At 38.7% G+C, this 22104-nt stretch overlaps 1 protein-coding gene across 1 annotated transcript; it reads right to left on the bottom strand.

Moving 5' to 3' along the window:
* Positions 1-491: 491 nt before the first annotated feature.
* TNFAIP8 (TNF alpha induced protein 8) lies at positions 492-21870 on the bottom strand. Its single transcript, XM_032993285.2, has 2 exons — positions 21568-21870; positions 492-2335 (listed from the first exon to the last, which is right to left on the bottom strand). Exons 1-2 carry the CDS (start codon positions 21596-21598, stop codon positions 1770-1772), a joined length of 597 nt encoding a protein of 198 aa, XP_032849176.1. The 5' UTR covers positions 21599-21870; the 3' UTR covers positions 492-1769.
* Between the last annotated feature and the right edge of the window lie 234 nt (positions 21871-22104).

Genomic DNA, 22104 nt, shown 5'->3' with positions numbered 1-22104 from the left:
TAGACTCTACAATTTGTGGGATTTTATTCAGGATGTTGTATTCCAATACATGACTTCTAATGGAGAAAAGTACACTGTATTTACTGTTTCAGTAAGAGACAGAAAGGAATCTTAAATGATATTCCTTCAGATGTCAACCTAATAATCTATTTCTTGGCAAATTCTGATGTACTATCCTTACATCAGCTCCCTCTTGTTCCAGCCTAGGAGCACGTTAATCTCCTCTCTCTCCTGGACACTAGTGGCTTGTATAAAATGAGTTCACATTTTGACCACACATTTCTCTGGCACATTTCTGGCACCCTTCTGGGAATATTCAGAGCCTAGTGACCAAATGAACATGAATAAAAGTGAATTTTCACTCTTAAAAAATCACAAGTAACGCTGAAGCCATATATATCAGAGGCAGAGATGCTTTCATTGCTAGCACAGGCCAGGTTTGCTCTTTATAATTTAATATGCAACAAGGGAAAAAAAAAAGGCATGGAAAGTTCAGAGTGCAAATATTCTTTGGTTTACTCATTAAAACAAAAGGACACAGCAAACAGCAAAAACACTGGCAATTAAATAAACAGCAAATTCTTTATATGGTTCCTAACAAAAAAGTCTTCGAGTGTTTGAAATGTATTAACTTCATGCTTTTGAGTACATTACAGTGTCTAGAAAGTCACATTTTTTTTATCCCCAAAGGCAAGGCAGGTTGAAGGTGAGGGAGGAAAAGAAGGATAAAAGGTAGGAGGGGAGAAAGCAAGCAAAAATAAATGTATTCTAGATCATTTTGCCATTAGTTAAATAGTATACAACACAATGATAAAACTAGTTTCTGTTTCTAGTTTCATTGTACATGAAGCAAATTGACTTGGATTTTTTTTCAGATGATCAAGCTTTCTGAATTCACATCATCGTACACATCAGCCTAGTGTATAAAATACACTTGACTCACACCTTTTCAAAAAGAACTGTGACCTATTAGCAAGATTCTAAGTATCTTAAGGAATTGCACAGCTAAGTCACTGTGTTTTACTTTACCATAGACAGAGTTAAAACTATGTACCGCAGTCGCTTTCCAGGGAATACTCTTCCCCAGTTAGACTATTACTGTAGCTTATTCCTCAAATAATCCCCATATAATCAAAGGAAGCAAGCATCTGTGCAGGTCTATAAGGATCTATACTTTGTAGCCTTGCAGATTCACCACTGAGCTGGAGATGAACAAGCCTGTTAAGACTCTACGTGACAGCATCACTGATATTATTTAAAACTGAATGCTTCGTTAGGGCAACACTAGGAAGCTGTAATCTGTGCAGAGAGAGCATAAAAGACTATAAATGAATCAAATATATGTATTTTACAAATGTCAAAGAAAGTATACCATCACCATGATAGTCTGTTACCAACATTACTGGACTCAGATAGTTTAGAAATAATCCTGTAAATGTAGGAAAGGTCTGGATTGTCTAAAAACATATTGTTTTGTTTTGTGTATCTATCTTGCAAGACTCCTACTCTACTTGGACCGTTCTGTTTTATTGTTTTTAGCCAGCTGTTTCTGTAGGCAAAGTACAGTAAAAAAAGTCATGTGCAGTCTTTCTTCCAGACTGACTGAATAGCAACAGATAGCTCATAATAAGGAATCAATTTAATAAAGATATTTTGGAAATACTTTTCATAATGTAAAAAAACCTTTTCGCATGCTCCCTTATTCCTTCATGAATAAACAGTGTTCCATCTACAAATAATGCATAGGCAGTCAACTTTAATACAAGTACTTATATGTTGCCCTCATCTAGCATTTTGTTGACACCATCACAAAGTTTCTGCAAATGGAGTTTATAAGGTCCAAAGGGATTGTACAAGGCAGCCAAAAATTCACAATCAGAGAAGTGATCAAACACATTGTTGACGCGTCCATGTGACTTTGCAGTTAGGTGACGCTGAATGATTTCATGAAGTAGCTCTCTACAATCGTTTAACAGTTTGGACAAAAAATTCCTGTCAAAGGTATAATCCACCTGATGGAAACTGACCACGGTCTTAGCCAGCTGATGAACCTTCTTCTTGAATTTCTCCATCAACGCTATTTCATCCTGATTGAATTGGTTGTTCCTGTAGAGAATTGCCAATTTGAGCACTATTTTAATGAGGTTTTTGATGATTTTCTCTGCTTCCTTTTTATTTTGTGTATATTCCTTTGTCACTCTGTAGAGCTCATCTAAAACATCACTGCTTGTATCATCGATCAAAGTAGTTGCTATAGATTTGGACACCATTTTTCCAAGGATCTTCTTCTGGGCCTGAATGGCCAGACTTTTGGAGTTGAAGACATCTGTGGCCACTGGGGGAAAAAAAAAAGGTATGCAGTCAATACATCATAACAGACATACTACAGACACACTATGGATGGTAAATTGAGGAATATTTCCATGTCTATCCATCCATATTAGTCCTACTAACTGCCACAAAAATAATGGAAACGTATGTATGAAATTGCAGAAAACCTTATCTTTTCAATCCCTGAACTGTTGTCTTTAGGTCTAAATTCTTTTAAACTGTTTTACTGTTGAGAAAACACAAAATGAGCTGGAATTTGCTAAAAAATGGTTTAAAATATCTCTACATGGATTGATGAGATTTCAAATTAAGGCCATAAACCTGCCTTGTTTGATCAGATGAATTGTTAACTGTGATCCAATTCTCATATTCATAATGAAATCTGAAAGCATTACTATCCCCCAATATCATGACAATTACCACCACTACTCAATTAGAGTCAGTAATTCAGTGAATTACCTACTGTAAAACCTTTTCCTGCTTAGCATTATCATTGAGTTCAGATCCCACACATCTATTATATTTCTTTTATATATATATTTTATACATACACACACATATGTATGTAAAATGCAAATACAAAAATCCTTTGTCAGCAAACAATACTGAGACTCTCTGGATGCAATCTAAAGAAGTTATTTTTCAGAAGGAAGGCAAGTATAGAATAACACTTCTATGTCCTACACTTAACACAGAAATAGCCAAAACTGTGCAGTCTAGGGATTGCCATAAGACTTGCTAGCATAACCTTATAAAGAAATCCTTCTGTGACCAATAAAGTAGATTCTAGAACAGATTTCCACCTCCAGAACTATGCTTGTTTGCACCAATATAACCCAGCAACTGGTTTGTGATTTCTTCAAATACTTGAGACACCGAATGTTCTTTCAGAAACTTGTTTTGTGAAATGTTACCGCTCATGTTCTGTTGCCTGTGACAACTATTTACAGCACATTCCTTTTGCAGCACCTTCTCCCCTAAGGCACACATGAATTCGTATTTCCAGGCTGAACAGCCTGGGAGATGGCTGCCTTTACCCTGCAGCTTCCCCGGAGTCTCCGACTGAAGGACTGAAGCAAAGCTTCATCTGTTTACATTTACTTCACATATGGAAGTTTTGCTTTGCAAACACAGGGCCTGGAAACATTTTATTTCTTTTTTCCCTTTTAATGAAAACATAAAACTCTGCAGATGCAAACAGTAAGTCCCTGAATTTGGAAAAGGCTTTCTCTTAACTGTTTGTATTTGGGCAGCTGGGCATGTTCAGACACAGGGTGCCTCTGGGGTTCCAGCAAATAGAAGGAACTTGTCCTTCACAACATATGAGACATAAATCTGTATTTTTTCTTCCACAGTACTGAGAAACTTAGTAACAAGCTCCTTTTTTTGTCATCTTGGAAACTTTCAAGTAGGTTTGTTTCTTAAGACTTTCACTGCATACCTCTATTTTGTTTTGAAGCATGAACTGTTTGCGCACATTTTTAAAAATCTTTACTACATAAGGACACTCAAAAGCCAAAGAACCCATTGTTAACTATCTTGGGCAAAGCCCTCAAGATCACAAGACAGACATGTTTCTCAACCACAAAGATACAGGAAGACGTTAAAGATGCTAAGCAGTCAATCTGAACTGAAAATATTTGATTCACTTTTTGTTTTTAAATATAAAAATGCAACTGTCACCATTTAAATAAAACTAATCAAAGTACTTCAAAGGGTGGTCATATACTAGAACTCAAGATCTAATGTTTTACAAAGATCTACAGGTGAATGATAGCTTTCTTCGTCCAAAACAGGAATGCCAATTGTTCTTTCATAACTTCTATTTGTTCAAGCCTTCCAATTTACTAATTGCTTGTGATGTCTTCTGACACTCTAAAAAAATACACAGATGTTCATACTAATAGCATTTCATACTATCGTAACAGTAACTAACAAAATTAGTGAATGCTTTTGAAAATGTAAGGGAAAAAATATTTTTGATGGTGCTTGATACGGAAAAAAAGCATACATAGATAAATACTAATCTACTGGCAATGATATCCATAATTACTTTTTACATCAAATGTATATGAATGTAATATTAAATTAATTATTTAGTTTGGTTATACAGATCAGCTTACAGGTTTATTACAACTTCTTATTTCAACTTCTGGATAATCACATACACATGTACAAAACTAATTTCTGCCAACATGAGATGCAATCATATCTCACTGTAAATAAAGCCAATGTTAAAATACTGTTTCACTGTATCTTGGTATATTTGCGGAGAAACGTCCCCCCCTCAATATGAGATAGATAGAGAGATACAGATAGATAAAAATATATATAAATTTTCTTTCACAGGATGTTTATAAAATGCTAACTGTATCACATAGAACATGGCACTGTAATTGAACAAAAATCCATACAACTTGCCTCCAGCAAGTCACACACACTCAGGTAAGGTTCTAACAATTTAGACATAACAACCTGCAAAGTATCAATTTCAAGACACTGAAAACATGGCAGTTCTCTAAAAATTAGTTTTTCAACAAAAACCCACTTATACTACGTAATTTAATATTTGTCAAAGTGGAGTTTGATTTGTAATTACCATTCCTAAGCAAAACAGGAATTGCTCACTTATAGGAGGTGTTAAACCCTTAATAGCATTTCTCTAAAAACTGTCTAAGTTTTAGGACTACCCAGCATAGCCTATTTTCTATCTACTTCGCAATACACCAGGAGTCCGCTTCATTTCTAATTTCATTGCTAAACATGTAATTTTCATACATCTGTATTTCAGTCAGTGCAAAAAGGAATGTGCAAACTATATCTGATAATCAGAATTCCTCCTTACTACTGGTGGCAAAAACCACCTACAATATATTTCACTGTCACTTGGTTAAATAAAACTAGTTTAAGCAGTAAGATTACGGAACTTCAGACCAAACATACATACTTCCTTAAAAAACAGTAAAATTACTGCTTACTTGTTCATCAGGTGGAATCGCAATTAATGTTGACAGCGGAGAGGCAAAATACCCGAGGTGAAGACTGGCCTGAGGCTTACTCGTTCCGCTGAATCCAGCACACACTTCACCATGCGCTTCGAAACGCTGTCAGAAGCTATCACAGAGCCAACACGGGGGTTTCCCCCTCACCGTGACAGCAGCTCTTCTCAGCTACCTTTCTCTCCTGCCTGTACTGCTTCATTTTGCTTTGGCACCTCAGAATGCAAAAAATACATTGCCGTGGTTTCACTTCCTCGAAGAGAGAACTGAAAGGAAGTTGCACTGCTGAGCAAGCGGTGCAACGCCAGCAGCCGTTACTGCTAACTGACAGCTGGAACAATTAGCAGCTGGGGAGGGGGAAGAAAGGTCCTGTGGCTCGAAAGGGCAGGGGCCGGACCCCCAGCTCCCGCGGCGAGGGCAGCCGAGCACCCCCTTTCACGCCTCTGGCCACAGCTTCAGATGCGCACGCCGAAACACGAGCCCGTAAACCCGCATTTTACAACTCCTTACAGCAGCCTGATTTTCTTAGGGTGGCCTGTACAGGGCAGTCACCTCTTAAGCGTGATTGCAGTAGCTGGCCAGAGTGTACAAATCTCTGAGCAAACCTGTTGTATCAACAGGTCCCATCCTTGCACTTTAAACTGAAATAGTGCAATTTCTCTGGTGGCCTGCAGTAGACCCAGAATTTGGGCGGATCATCCCACTAATTTTAAGCATCTCAAAGATAGTTTTTCCTCATGACTGCTCTTTATAGCTCCTGTCTTTTTCCTGTGCAGTTTTACTCTTCACTTTTTAAAACTGTATCATCAAAAAATATCCATTTGAAGTCAATGGGGTGTCAGTTTCTGTACAATCTATACAAATAAACATGATTGTATTCAGTAGAGCCAACACTCCCCAGAGAACAGTCTAAGGGGAAAGGCTCTGATTGGAAATCCTGTCTCCATTACTTGGAAATTTGCAGGATCTTAGGGACAACGGGGACACCTGCAAAGTCTTCTAATTTATGATTTAGAGGAGCAAACAAGTTGCTAGAGACTGCCTCCTGTGAAACTTGGGAGATTATTAATTATGAAACTTCTGAGGTTTTGCAACCAACAGTATGTGTGTTTAACATCAGTATTCTGTGGGTTAAGGTCAATCAATATTGGACATGTAGCATTCTGGATGTGTTTACCCAAACATATTTTACCTTATGTATGTTTTCCTTAAAGCTGTGGCGGAAGTATAAACTTCCAGTGAAAATTTAGAATTGTAGGCTAATAAGCTCTAAGGAGACTGGTATAAAAGCACAAGAAGGCTACTACTTATGCCTGCGGTACTAACTTTTCCCTGGCATGGAAGCTAGTACACGTCCCTTCATAATGTGGCAAATGCCTGTTACAAATACCTTGTTTTTCAACTCTATTTCAACAACAACAAAAAAAAAGTATTGGAAAAAAAAGATCTAATCAGATTATTTCACTGCCTTATATCAAGACAGAATTTTTTTTCCATAAGATAACAGTCGATGGTAGATGCAACATCACTTACAGTTGCATGTATTCAATCTTATGTACATTGACAATGAATACTTGCGCCACTGAGTTTTTAAGCTTGTTGTAATAAGGACCAGGAAAAAAGCATCCAGTAAAAACCTCCTGTGAACCATACTGGCAAGCCAAGAGTTGAGCTTTCCAACATGAGTTGCATTTCTAGCATGCATACAGACTCGGTATGTTGATACAGCAGTCCCGGCAGAAGAGAAAATGTGGCTGTGAAGCCATTAATAATAACACTGCTGTGAGAGACCCAGTTCTCATTTTAGTGACTGGCATACCAGTTACTGCACTAGTACCTGGTGAGAGCAAGGTCCAGAAATGACAGGGGTTTGGGGGCAAGGCACAAAGAACACTTACACGGGATCAGGAGGAAAGAGACAGCACCCATCGAGCGCTTCAGGCAGCATTTAAGAGACTGTACCACATAGCTTTGAGAAACGTGTCAACCGATTTCCTGCCAGGCATCCTGTGCGGATGAGTGTGTTTGCCTCTCTACAGGCTGTGGGTGAGAGCTACAGCTAAAAAAGCCTGTGCACGCCGTACAAACTGCATGTTCAGTCAGAATCCCTGAGTGAGAGAGCACCGTTTTCCTGAAGGGAGGCAACTTGAAATCAAGTGGGAATGACAGCGCTCTGTTCTCTATGTGACCATGAGTCATGCACCTGCAAAATCATGAGATTGACTACAAAGGGATAAACTAATTACTGAATTTTTGCTTTTCCTTGTGCCTTCTGCTTTCTGGGTCTTTACAGGGCTACCCTTGTTTTCAAGAACGATAAAGACCAGAAACGTTAAAAAAATAAATACACTGAGGCATATAAATATATGACTTCATGTATAAACACATGACTTCAGTAAGGTAAAGCTGCAATGGTGATACACTGCAGGAGCTAGCATCAGTAAATGAACAAGTCCTGAAGAACAAAACAGGCAGAATAGAGTCATAAACCTGTTACCACGGCTGTAACAATTTTCACACTGTGCTTATTACGTGATGATAAGATTAAAAAATGAGTGGTAGGACAAAGACTATGAATTCTTCAGATATGAATAAGGTAAGTTGATTTTTCTAGCTGCCACCATGATTTATAGCTTCTTCTTAATAACCATTTGAGTGAGTGAGTCATGGTTTCAAAGAATGCTTCTTGGTGGTGGTGTTTTTTTTTTTTTTAACAGAAGAGTCAGTGTTCTGATTCTTATCTAAGTGCTTCAAAGTTTCCTGGGTAAAAGGTGTGTTAGATTTAAACTTTTTAAAAGGACCGATAAAGTCCTTGCAACGTAGAAATCAGTCCAAAACCACAGCAGTACCAGGATGGCCACTTCAGCATATCGGCTGGTCTCTGAGTTCGCAAGTGTTGTTCACTTCAAAAGCTGATGAAAACTGAAGCTTGTACCAGACATGCAAGACCAGACAGTGCTCTGACAGCTTTCACTCTTCAACCTCAGACACTGGGAGTGCAACTTCTAAGCAGGCTGATGGCAGGAGTGAGAAAAGACCAGGGCAGCCACAGAATTTATTGAGAAAAGGACTGCAACGGGGCAGATAGCTTGGGCAAGCACCATCAGGCAGTGGAAAACCCAGAGGGCAAACAGCTAAGTGGAGAAGGAGGGAAAAAAAACACAAACAAGGGCCCTATACAGTACTTATTTCTTCCACATGTCTCTACTTTTTTGATACAGGTACACAAGGTCCTTATTTTAAATGCAAATATTTTATTTGGCACCTTGTTTTTAAAAAGGGGGATTTATACATGAATATAAATTTTAACTAGAAAACAGTTTAAATTACAATTTTCAATGCATACAATGCATTTGTTCATAAAGGTAAGTAATCTTTGCCTACAGTTCTTGATAAGTACAGTAAATTGTACTAAATTCCCACTCACCGTAATCTTTACCAACTGTGCACACAGTGAATGTGAGTATTAGTCAAGCAATGTGTACTAATTTTAACATTCACACTGGAAGACCTTCAAAAGAAAAAATACCCAATCTGAAGCCAAGACTAATACATGGCAAATATTGCATGAGCAGGCTTACTAGATTTCGAAGTCAGCTCTGAAGCTACAAGTCCCTCTGAAGCAACAGTTAACCAAGCAAGTTTGGAAAAAAATCTGGCTAATTAAGCATTTTTTGAAATACACAATATGTCTAACCTGCATACTCATACTGAAAGTGAGCATATATTCAGCTGCAGGAACGTGGGAAAGATAAATGTTAGCAAACACCATTGGGAACACCTTTTTTCACTCAATAAAGTGCTGAAGAAGTCATTGTCAAAAGGTTTGCAAAATTAATATGATAGTTACATGCTTCCTGATTTTGCTATTTAATTCTAGCCTTAGTTATGTATTAGAATGTCTAAAACTTGACCCAACAGCAAAAGATGACCCACTTTCTAGCCGCAAAAATTAACCACGAAAAAAGAGAAAACTAAGTACTTTTTTGATCAAGAGGTGAGAAAAATTGCCCAAAAAAGTATCTGGAGGTTAAGGTTGGGTAGTGTGGCAAGGGAAGATGCTATTTCCAACAAGAATGTATGTGCAGAGTTTTGCAGTCCCATGAGAGCAGTCTGTGCCAACAAGTTATTCTGGTTTTACATGCCTGTGCTTCCCACAGCCACCCTGTGCACCACATGATACATATAATGTAGCTGATTTAGAAATTTAAGAAGCCTTCTTAAAAGCCCTCTTCTCCTAGAGCCTCTGCATGTATTTTAATTAGCAGTGCAGCTTTAATAAGAAAAAAAAATCAGATTAACTTCTGATGGCTGCTCTCAGAGAAGCATATTTTAAAATAAGTTGGATATTAAAAGGAGAAAGTGACAGTCACAGACAGCAGGTTCATGAACTCAATTTGGTATTTCACTCCTTTGCTACCATCTACTATCCTTGCTGGAATGTAACAACAGATGTCACGGTATTACATACGCAGCCTGTGTATTTCAGCTGTTGGCCATTTCAGGGCTACATCAAGCTCCGCTGCCTCTACCAGGTGTCCAAGCACACTCAACAGTAATACTGCACATATTTTAGGTCATTCCAATCAAGCAAATGCAATGCAGGTATTATATTTTGCTTTTGTCCAGCCTTAGAAACGCATTCCAAACTGCAGCAAGGCAACACTGCCAAACTCCCTCACCCACATGGCTCCTCCAATAGAACAATCGGGCCAGTCAACTCAACATATTACCAAAAGTTAAACTGTAAAAAGAGGTATCTAATTGCTCTTACAACCATCCTGGCAAAAGGAATGTCTTCTCACAAAAAAAAAAAAAAACAACTTAGCTGTAGGCACAGGACCTAGAATATAACAGAACTTCTGGCTTGAATGCAGAAGGAAAAGCATTGCGACCAGCAGCCCTGGGGAACTTTGAATCCACTGGAGAGACTTAAATTTGACACGGGGGTGGGTGAGTGGGTGAGTTAAGAGGAAGTTTAAGATACATGTGGCAAAAATACAATGAACTGGAAGGTCGAGACAAGATGGCAAGCTGGCATGAGAAAAACAGGGAACTCAACAGCAAGGACAAGGCAGCAACCTGGCTGTCAAAATGCAGCGGACATCTATTTTGAATAGCATGTAAAAAAAGCCACAGCAGAGAGTTCAGAGAGTTCAAATGACAGAAAGGTTTGTGAATGATATTACAATGGCTTTGAAAGTAGTTAACGATGTTTTTCCTGTATTTCTAGTTGTGGTTCTCTGTTGTTCTCCATGTGGATCTGTACGACACCCTGTCTGTTTCTTGCAGACAGGACGGGAGTCCCTCAGTATCTCTCTTTGAGTGTAATGTTGAAAGAAGGATGGATTACTAGCTTGCACTTTGTTTATATATATTAGTCTTGTATCTTCCACTGGTTGCCCTGAGAAACTAAATCACACCAGCCCCGCGCCCCCCCTTCATTCCCCCCAGTTTGATTTCTGAGGCACTGAAGATTGCCACAGCTACAGGCCAGATACATTAAAAAAGGGTAGTGATTCCCAGGGCAGGTGTCTCATTAGTATATTACTTTTTCAGTATCAATATTGAAATGTGGATTCTAAAACACAAAAAAAATATGCCAACTAAGGATTTTACTTATCAGATACTGGCTGTTCTTTAGGCCTGGAACACTAGTGACACCCTTCATCTCTTTTGTAGTTTTTAATTTTTCATTACCTGTTTTCCTGTTTTATAACATGAAGGATAAGTTATCTGGCATTAAATTCAGGGCTGCAAATAGAGTATATGCTTTGTCTACTACTCTTATGCACCAATCATACACAGTATCTGTGATAACGGAGGACTACACTTGGTAGCTGTAGTGGTCTTTTCCATTGCCACTGCCAACATGAATTCCTTTATTTTCCTTTTCCAGAAGGATCAAAATAAACCAACCCCTCAGTTTTAATTTTTTCTCCCATTATTTAGTAGCTACAGCCTGCTCCCTCTGTACCCACACTACAGCTAGCAGGACTTTCATCTGAACTTCCAGCCATGGAATCAGTGGTTGAGAGTATTTTCTCTCCTTCATTCCCTTACTCCCTTTCTGTCAGTTCAGACCAGGGGTCCCCAAGAACAAATGTACAGCCTATCTTTTGGAGGCTTTGCTTTGACTCATGTTTGTTTCCACTTGGTTTACTTTATTCCTGGTATCTCTGATTCAAAACCAGCACTCAAAACAGCTGAAAAAGTATGCAAGGTATTTCTATACATAACACTTACTGGAAAAAAAAAAAAAAAAAAAAAAAAAGACACCACCACCTTTAAAATCTTTGATTTAACACCACTGTCAAAACACAGGTCCACCTCCCCACATATCTTAAGAGTTTGATTTTGCATTCATTAATGTCATTAGATCCTACTAGAAGGTAAAGGATAAGAGAAAAATTAGGTCTTTAACACTGTTAGCAACTTGTTCTGTAAAATTACATTTTCTGGTTAAACATCATGTGTCACTGTCATTTTCTTTTATGTCAGGAATCAGTATAATTTGGATACAGAACTCTGACACCTAGCAAAGCATTAGCAATTCTATTTATTTTTAAATGTTGCAAATATATTTACTGACTAAAACTAGACAGTCTCCAAAATCCCTTTTAGCCTCAACTGTTCTGTGATCCTGTAAAACCTGCATTATTCTGTAGTTCACTCCTCAGGGCAGGGTGTGGGAGATCAAGTGCACGTTTTTTTACAGCTGTTGACTACTGTAGCATTTAAATGTCCAGCTTCTTTTCTTTGTACCGGCACCAAATGGTATTTTTTAAGTAGGTGATGAACAGCACTGAACAGCTATGAAGGGATATCCACCACAAGGAAAGGTTGTAGCTTGAGATTTTCAGGATTATTACCCAAAAGAAGGAGGGAATGCAAATTTCAACTTGGAGAAGGAAAGGTCCTGAGTGGTGAAAATAAACACCATCAACCTAAATTTAAAATTATTTAGATTACATTTTTGCACTGAAATAAAACTGTCAGCAGTTCTTCTTTGCCTCACCATGATACTGCTATCCTCTCCTCCCGCACTGCACAGCATTATGTAACAAGCCACAACAAACTGATCAACATCTCAATCCACCACAGTTTACATCTGTTTCGATTGATTATAATGCCAACTGCTTGTTGCAAAGAAAGGTTAGTTTAAACATACACCCAGGACAGTAATGTCTTGCGTCACAGGCTCCTAAATCTCTAAGCTCCAGCATTGAGGACAAGGCCGTAAGCTTGGTGAAGACATCACAGAAGTAAACACCAGAGCCAGACTCTGTTCTCATCCCTTCCTGAAGTGTCCACTATTTCTGTTCACAGCTGCTGAAAATTCATGATTCCTTGTTTCAAGTTCTTTGTTGGTTTCTGAAGTAAAGTCTGAGTCAAAGGCACTATTTCTCTGTGAATATTTTTAATATAAAAGTTTTAAGTAAACAGAAACATTAATTCATTTTCTCTTTTGTAAGTAGGAAAAAATAGCTCTTGGAATCAGTAGCTGAAATATTCACCAGTGTAATTTACTTGCTTTTGCTAATATTAAACCAAAATCTTCTTGTTTCTATAAATAAAACTATCTTTGTAAAATAATTTCATAGAGCAGACATAGTAAAAGCAAAACCAGATCTCACGAAAGCTTTTAAAACAATGGAATTTCTGCATTTTTCAAAGTCAAAGTTTCCTACACACCTCGACGAAATTAATTAAATGGAAGCTTGTCTGTGCATGCAGTGATTCGGTGTTTTATTAATTCTTGTATGAAGTGAAATGTAAACATTTTGGAAACAAGACTTGAGGGTATCACATTCTTAGAGGTCTACTGAAATCACAGGTCTGCTACCAATGCCTTAGAGAAACCTGCAAGTACCGACCTTCACAGACACGTAAAGTGCATCTCATAATACGTCCCTGGATTTCAAATTACAAACCTTTAAAGGTTAAAGACTCTCAAATAAATGAAATGCTAACTCCCACTTCAATTTATTCTCATTACTGTAAACTGCCAGCAGGAACAGGACTCTGCAGACACCCCAACATTTGTATACTGTATGCCCAACTAAAATGTAGGTTCCCCCTGCTTCTGAGCAAAACAGACTTTTTGATCTTTCATTACTAATCTATATAGCTACAAATATCGATACTGAATTCAGTAATAGGTAGGGAAAAGTATGTTTGTTTGTACAGTGTGTATTCAGTGCTCTACATTGCTGAAGCAGACGTGTGGTGGAGATTTTGCATCCCAAGTTCCCCAGACTGACTCTGCCATGCCATGCAGAGGCAAAGGCTCTCCACTTCTCATTGCTAGCCAGTCAAGCACTAGAAATGAACCACGAAAACAGAACTGTGACAGGGAATCAGCTGATGAAACTGAATCAAACCACACCCCAACCCAGGCAGGGAATCTTATGAAGAGAAACAAAATTTATGAGAAAACATCTCAAAGGGATGGATGTAGAATGAAATTCTCAAAGCACGTGTTTCTCATTTTCTCTCCTCCTCACTGAAAACAAGACTGTGCCCAACTGACAGCAGATTTAAGGCTTGTGCTTTTGCTGATGTTACGGTTAAAAGAACCAAGCTGCTAGAAGTTTCATTTGCATCACTAATCCCACAGTGTATCCTGTTCAGAAGTCATGATGGAGATGAATCCATAAGAGTGTACACCTACTATCAAAAAACACAAGTAACTTGGTGAATCTACTGATGCAGACAGAGAAAACATGAAAACCTGTAACTTCCAGATTTCCCACAGTACAAAAAAAAATTTTAATGTCTATATGTATAAAAACAATGTTCAGATTGGTGCTATTTATTAATGCAGAAACAGTCACTTGAAGCATTCAAATTTCTTACAAAGTCATATACAGCAACTGTTACTACTAACAGTACTACTACTGTATCTATGAGGTATCTACCCAACAAGCAAACATGAAAAATGAATCCTTAAACATGAAAAAAAAGTATTTTGGCTTTAAAGCCATTATGAAAGAGATTAAATTATTTTTAGCTTTCTACTTCTTCTATTGAGTGTGATGTTCGGAAAAAGAAAAGCAGAAGTTGTTTCGTAAAGTAGAATAAAAATCAGTAGCTCTTTCACAGCTCTTTATGAAACGCTCTCCCCTTACCACATTTTGTGATCTAATTCGAACAAAAAATCAGTCCAGAAGGTTGAAATAACACCTGCAATATTATTTTCATTTGCTTTACTTATTACCCAAATGTGTTTATAGAGACTCGAGAGGCGTGAGGAGAAAGGGGGAAGGGGAATCAATTTGCTTCTGAAAAAGCAGTATGTAAGAACACTTATGAAACAGTCACATTTAACAAAAGATTTGACCAAATGATAAAACCTTACTACTGAAAGGAATGATATGTGCTTTTCAATAAAAATTACAAATTACAATTAGCATCTGACTATTACATTTTCCTTATGTTATCTCTGGCACATGTTTTACAAAATACTCGTTACTCTTAGAAGCTACTCACTCAGCCTGTTGCTATACTTGGAAATAATACTGGTAAAGAATACAGCCTTCCTGAGTGTAGGTGCAAGCCCCTTCCCTTACCCAGGTACTTCTTTTGATTCTCCAGAGAATCACTGAGTTTTGCTCCCTGATCTATAACCTATGTCTCATTTATGACAGCGTATAGTTTGCGAATTCCTCCAAGAAAATAACCTGAGGGTCTAAGAAGTACTCCAATATAGCAAATGCTATATATAGTACTGTATATAGCAAATGCTGTCATCAACAGGTAGTGGAAGGAAGATGGGGAGGCTAAGTCTTCGGTACAACTATCAATTTTGTAAGATGGTAAAGACTGGTAGAATTTGAAAGCAAAGTACTATCTTCCCATATGTGGAGTATCGTGTCCAGTTTTGGGCTCCCCAGTCTCTCTCCAAAAAAGTTGCTGACAAACTGAAGCAAGTCCAGCAGACAGCTACCAAGATGGTTAGGGAGCTGGAGCACATGGATCCAACTTCAAAGCTGGCTCTGCCTCGAGTGGAAGGTTGTGCCTGGTGACCACCAGAAGTTCCCTGCAGCCTCAGCTAATCCATGGTTCTATCAATCAGGTAGCTCAAGGGACTGTATCTTACTTGAAATTAAACATGGGAGCCTGCAGTTTGCTATGGATTAAAAGATTTGATTGCATAAGTGTAATTATATTAATGGCATTTTCTTAAAGCAATCTAGCATTCAACCCAACAATTGCAGCTCAATGATTAACCTGTTAAGAGTTTCAGTGATTCTCTAAAGTAACCTACCAGCTACAGCTAGTGCTTATCCTGTGGCCTCTGCTCGTATCACCACCTAGCTTCCTCATCTGCTCCAACTGCACAAGAAGAGATTGCTAAATACACGAGGTAAAAAGTGTTCTGCTGAAGAGAGCTACCCTATATGGACTTCCAAATGTAGTATACAAAAAGCACCAGTTCAACCTCCTCAATTCCGAGCCTGTAGAAGAAATGAGTGGCCACATAATCCATTCACAAATAGGTTATCCTAAAGGCTACCCTGATTTGGCCAGGAAAATAAAACCAACCATTCTTTTTAAGGGTAGAGATAAAGAGCTGCTTCCTGAGTCATAGAATGGTTTGGGTTGGAAGGGACCTTAAAGACCATCTAGTTCCATCCCCCTGCCATGGGCAAGGACACCTTCCCCCAGCCCAGGTTGCTCCCAGCCCCGTCCAACCTGGCCTTGAACCCTTCCAGGGAGGGGGCAGCCACAGCTGCTCTGGGCACCCTGGGCCAGCGCCTCACCACCCTCACAGGGAAGAATTTCTTCCTTAGATCTAATCTAAATCTACCCTCTTTCAGTTTAAAACTGTTACCCCTCATATTATGACTACAGGCCCTTGTAAAAAGTCCCTCCCCATGTTTTCTGTAGCCCCCTTTAAGTACTGGAAGGCTGCTATAAGGTCTCCCCGGAGCCTTCTCTTCTCCAGGCTGAACAACCCCAACTCTCTCAGCCTGTCCTCATAGCAAAGGTGCTCCAGGCTCTCAGTCATCTTCATGGCCTCCTCTGGACCCACTTGAGTAGGTCCATGCCCTTCTTATGTTGAGGCCCCAGAGCTGAACACTACTCCCGGCGGGGTCTCACAAGAGTAGAGTAGAGGGGGAGAATCCCCTCCCTCGACCTGCTGGCCACACATCTCTTGATGCAGCCCAGAACATGGTTGACTCTCTGGGCTGTGAGCACACACTGATGGTTCACAGTCAGTTTTCCATCCACTAATACCCCCAAGTCCTTCTCCAAGTCTTATGGTTTAACAGCCGTAAGTCAGTGTTCTTACTGAGAGATTCAAGTGCCCACATCTAGATGGAGATGCAGCAGCTGTACTACAAACCACAGCAGTTGTATTCCTGTCCTTAAAGCCCTTTATCCGTTTCCTGTATCTTGCTTCATTAAATGTACAAACCTCCAAACTACATTAAAAAAACTTAGCAGTTCTGATTTGTGTGTGTACCGTGGTCTTATTTCCTCCAAAAATCCCATTTCTTCTTCTTCACTGAGGTGTTAGCTTCTTGCTTTTCCTTCCATGCCCACTATTTGCACCTCTCACAATGCCTTCCCCATGCATATGTGACACAGTATTACAGTGTCCAGTCAGTTATAATTCTTTCTTTCTAGTTTCTCATAAGCTTACTTCCTTCTTCCCTTCTTTACTGTACTAAAGTGATATATTTTGCCTCTATTTTGTCCTATTAATCTTGAATTCTAATAATATATGGAAGGGATTACACAAAATGCCAAACTGTTAAGCACTGCTCTGATTTAGAGAGCTGTGTACATCATATGTATAACCTTAGTAATGTTTTCATTCTCTTCACCAGCAATAAGCAAGTTATCGGTGGAATAAAAAAATCCTCAAATCGACTATTCTAGACCTCTTGACGCATCCATTGAGGATGGATGATTCTTCCTGCTCCTGAACTGAACCTTTCAGAATATCCTCAACAAAAGGCCACTGTTTCACTGGCCTTAATGTTTTCTGTAGGTTGTTTTTTTGACAAGAGAGGGTAGGTGAAGAGCAGGTTAAAACAAAACCTGTGTTTTGTAGTCTCTGGGGTAAGAGCAAAAGGTGGGCCTAATATGTGGGGGTAAGTACTAATTGTCTGTAGGGATAACTCTCTACTTGCACAGTCTGGATCCACTCGTTCACTGTCATAAAAGCATTAAAGGTTCTAACAAATACTAGTTTTGGAGATAGTGGGATGGAGAATCATACATTACAGACTCCCATCAATGTTGGGTGCTCCCTGTAGGAGCACAAGAACAGACAATTTGTTACCTAAATGAACATGATTCTACCCTGTAAAACTTTCACACAATGAAAGGTGACTGCAAAATGTCAAAGCAAATCCATGACTACATACTGGAGGGAGTACTGACTTCTCGAAACAGTGAGTGCTCTGTGATTTTATAACCTATGTGTCTCTGTTCTGAGCTCTAAGAGGAACAAAACAGGTGAGCTCATTCCTCAGTAATCTCATTTGGATTAAAAAATGCTAATTGGGTCTAAAAAAGCTCTAAGCACTTGTAGGAATGCAGAGATCTCTCTTGCCCATAAAGTGTGGTACTTTAACTATGATAAAGGTGCAATGCAGGCTCTCACTGCCTCCAAGTTCATAATACAATATTAATTGTTTCACAGGCTACGTATTACATTCACTTTGATATCTGTTATTATTTTACTTTTCCTTTGAGGCATTATCTCCTGTTCTAAATATACAATGTAAGACCTGTAGAATAAAACTGAAGTTCTCTGAAGCTTCACATAAATTACTATTTCCTTATATTGAAGAAATACTATGTAAGGAAACCATTAACATTACAATAATTTTTAACAGGTATTGGAATGTATTGAAAAAGGTATATTCATGATACATATTTTTAATACAGCAGCATTAAGAACATTTTATTCAGATGTCAGAAAGGAATTCAGTCAAATAACAGCCTGAAACCATTTGGTATCTTCCTTGGTACATGACATCTCACCATGCAACACGAGACTGAAATTATGCCATGCATTTAAAAGCTAACACACATGCACACACACATGTATTTACCACAGAACTGCAGTATAGAGATGAATACAGAGATTGTTCTGATGTTACTAAGCAGCATGAGGGGAGAAAAAAAAAACTGTCATGTCACCATTCTAATGAGTACCATGCAGGGATCAAAGGCAGAAGCTGAAAAGCCCAGATACACTGCTGCCTACCCCATATACAGCAATTACTACAATATACAGTGAAGTAATGATTGTCTTCTAGCAATGTCTTTTTGCTCCTAGTTCCTGCTAAAAAATTAAGATTTGACTTGAGGTTAAAGACTCTGTTTATTCAATTAATTATAAAAAAAAATCTTCAGGAGCTCGCCATTCAAAATTGACCTTGATTTTGTGTTTCACTGTAACAACGGGTACAGTTCATTTTTACTTTAAGTTTGATCTTGTTATGTAGATTTTAATAAATAATCCATATTAACCCATTAAATCTACTTTACAGACATCTCAGTGTTCTCCAAATACTGTAATTCACTTGTATAAAGTAGCTGGAAGTGAAGTATTGCTCACTTCACCACCAGATTGTTGTCAGAACATACACTATGTTTGATGTACTGTGCCCTCAAACCCTCCTTTTCATTCAGGCTGATCTTCCAACACATGATCTGAGAGTCAAGCCTGGAAGCTGCAACTGGATTTCAGTGCTCCTTATATATCCTTTCACTAGCTCCCGGCCAGTAATGCTTCCCTGGCTACCTGAGCATTTCTGCTTTGAGGAAAAAATAAAAATTCTGCCTTTGCTTACAAACAACATTAAAATAGCATTTCCCCTGTAGCTTTCTCCTCTTTCACTTTGTAACATGCAGCAGATTAACCACTACGCTTTCATCGCTAGCTTTGGCCTTGAAATGTACAGAATCTGGTAAAATAACTATTTTATAATTTTCCAAATGCATCCTCTACCCCTTCCATAATCAGTCACACACCTTTACCTACTAATTCCCTGGCTGGACCTCATAATTTGTGGGCAAATCAGAATTTGTCTTTTAGACTGACATTCAGTCTTGCACCTCAAGGAAAAATCCACCACACATGACCCCCCTTTGGTAAGCTACTTAAAAGATTATATATCCTCTGTGTCAAAAGTCTGAGCCCCAAATTCAGTTTGAATTTGTGAAGCATCAATTTTTGTTATGTAAAAGCCAGTTTCTTGATGAAACGGAGAGAGTTAGTTGGAAGACTCTGAATGGCTATTTCAGGCATCCACATACAGTGGACCACCACAAATCCACAGGGATTCGACTGTATTTTTCAGTATTTGGATCAGTGATCTTTCATGCTATGTTCAATCAGGCAAAATAGTGTAAAAGCTGCAGTTCTACATATTCACCTGTCAGTCCCAGTCTTTATTCACATAGACACTTACCCCACCTTGTTTCACGCATCTTCTAAATTATTCCTTTACAGATGGGAGTATATTACCAGGGACACATTTACAGACCAACTGAAAATTCCTTCTCAGTGACCTTTGTACCTCATCTTTCCACTATGGCTACTGTTTTTATTTTCCATTCTAACTTATTAAAATCACAGGACAGCAAAACCTAAATATTTTCCCAGCTAAAAATAACTAACCAAAAAGCTACCCTTTCTTTCCTGTCTCAGCCACCTGCTCCTAATGCTATTTTCATCATGAAGATCGTGGCATCTCAAACTGTTTCAAAAGAAATGCACAGAAAGGCAAAAATATTTTCAGAGGATTTTAAGAAGCTGAGTCATCTAATAAAGTAAGAGTTTTCTTTAAACAAGAAAATCTACATTTCAAATGCAACCAACTTGGTTAAATTGTTTGGAGCTTCCTGCACAAAACCAGAGGATCTTTCACGCTGATCTCTCCTGCTGTAAAACTGAAGGAGAATGCTCACATTGCCATGTTCTTATTCATATATTCTCTTTTTCAAACAGTTTCTATAGAGAAATACTTTTTTTCAGTTCTGCTTTTCAATAAATCTGTCCTACAGAATCTTCTTGGGAAAGAAAAAAAGAAAGAAAGAAAAAAAAAAATCTGCCTTTTAGTTCATTTGTTCATTCAACAAGAAGAAATAAAAAGAAACCAGATAGCATCATTGTAATTCTTATCAAAACACAAACTATTGTATTTCATTACTAACCAGGTTCTATCAGCATTATTAGCATTAAGTTTGATTCAGTCCAAGCTGACTTTTCTGCAAATCAGCAAAATACTCTTTTATGCAAGTAAGCAGATAGAGGTCCCTGGTAATATTATTCAAGTGGGGGAAGTTGTACAGAGTGTGAGGGGGAATCATCTGAAATATTCTGAATATTTCTTGTTTTCACCAAATGCAAAACGCTTAGGCTGCCTTATTGCTTGCTTACCTGTTGGGGTTTTTTAATTGTTTTTCTGACCCATACTGTATCTCTGTAAATTTGAGTCTCCCCCTCAGGACTATCTGTAACCATGAAATATCAATTCTGTTCTAAGAAATCCAATGTATAACCCCACCACTGCCCAGATCCCTGTTCTTTACAAATGCTCTTTTGTGTATAGGCACTTTCAGGAAATTGCCCTCCTCCTCCCCCGTCTGCTCCCTACTGTCCTACGCTGGCTTGCACCCCCTCCCAATCAACACTAGGGAATAATTGTATTTTTGTTGGAGCACTTCCAGCTCCTCCACACGTTCCACTCTAGAAGCAGTAAATGAAACCCTGTAGCTTCGGCACACTCCTCTCAGCTTTTCACACACACACACACACACACACACACACACACACGCATGCTGGCACACTCATTCAGACAGGGAAGTAAGCCTATCAAGCTTATTCCCAAAATAATGACCTTTCACTTCTCCCCCACGCAACTTCCTCTTTTGCTGAAAAATACAGTGCTTCCAAATTCAAAAAATCTGCCTCCTTTGATATTCTACTACCAGTGTTTTGAAACACTGTTTCTTCTACTTATCAATATTTCACCTGTGAGTAAATCACCACTGCCCTGTCAGAGTGATAGCCCTGGGTGCCAACACTTTGGTCATTTCACATCCAGTGAAATCGCCAGGGCTTTGGATGATTTTGCCAAGGCATTCTCCCCTCCCCTCTGAATACCCAAAAGCAAGCATAAACTCTACTCCGAGCTCACAAAAGCGACGCTGGCAGTGTGAGCGTGCATGTCTCCCCTCCTGTGAAAATACTTAAAAACCATACCTTCCTTGGGCTCATCAGCTTCCGAACTCATGGTGTCAGCACAAGGCACTGGGGACCTGACTACAGCTGACGTGCACACTGAGAAGCAGCCGCAAGACAACTTCTCAAAAAAAAAAAAAAAAAAAAAAAAAAAAAAAAAAGAAAAGGAAAAAAGCGGGTGGGGGGAAGAGAGAGGGTTGGGATTTTAAGGGGAAAAGTCTATGAATACAGCAAATCACAACTAAGCTACTTGAAAAGAATCCCGCCCCTTTCTCAGCTGCACAGTCTGGAACACGAGCACCTTCACAGAAAACCTCATTTTACTCATCAGCAGTCGCCGTTTATGTATTTTATTCTCCCCAGTCTGCAGGAAGGGTGGAGTTTCACTTGTTGCAGCTTGCCAACGTGGTATGAGAAAGCAACTAGAGGAGACCAAAAAAGCCCTGAGCTTGGAGCAGTGTCTGATTGCAGTAACTGACAATCAGATTGGTCTCTCAAAACTTGCAGGAAAATCTAATTTAAATCAATTATTTTTCAAGCCTAAATTGTACATTTCAA

This window comes from Tyto alba, unplaced genomic scaffold (assembly GCF_018691265.1).
Source record: "Tyto alba isolate M040663 unplaced genomic scaffold, T.alba_DEE_v4.0 Super-Scaffold_13, whole genome shotgun sequence".
NCBI lineage: Eukaryota > Metazoa > Chordata > Aves > Strigiformes > Tytonidae > Tyto > Tyto alba.
Note: the sequence above shows the minus strand (reverse complement) of the source record. Positions and strands in the feature narration are given on the sequence as shown.

Bases quoted from the DNA above. Each gene is read 5' to 3' on its own strand.
- TNFAIP8 (XM_032993285.2), bottom strand. From the start codon at position 21,598: ATGAGTTCGGAAGCTGATGAGCCCAAGGAAG. The intron at 2,336-21,567 runs GTATGGTTTTTA...TTTTTCCCCCAG, and splicing joins AGCTGATGAGCCCAAGGAAG to TGGCCACAGATGTCTTCAAC.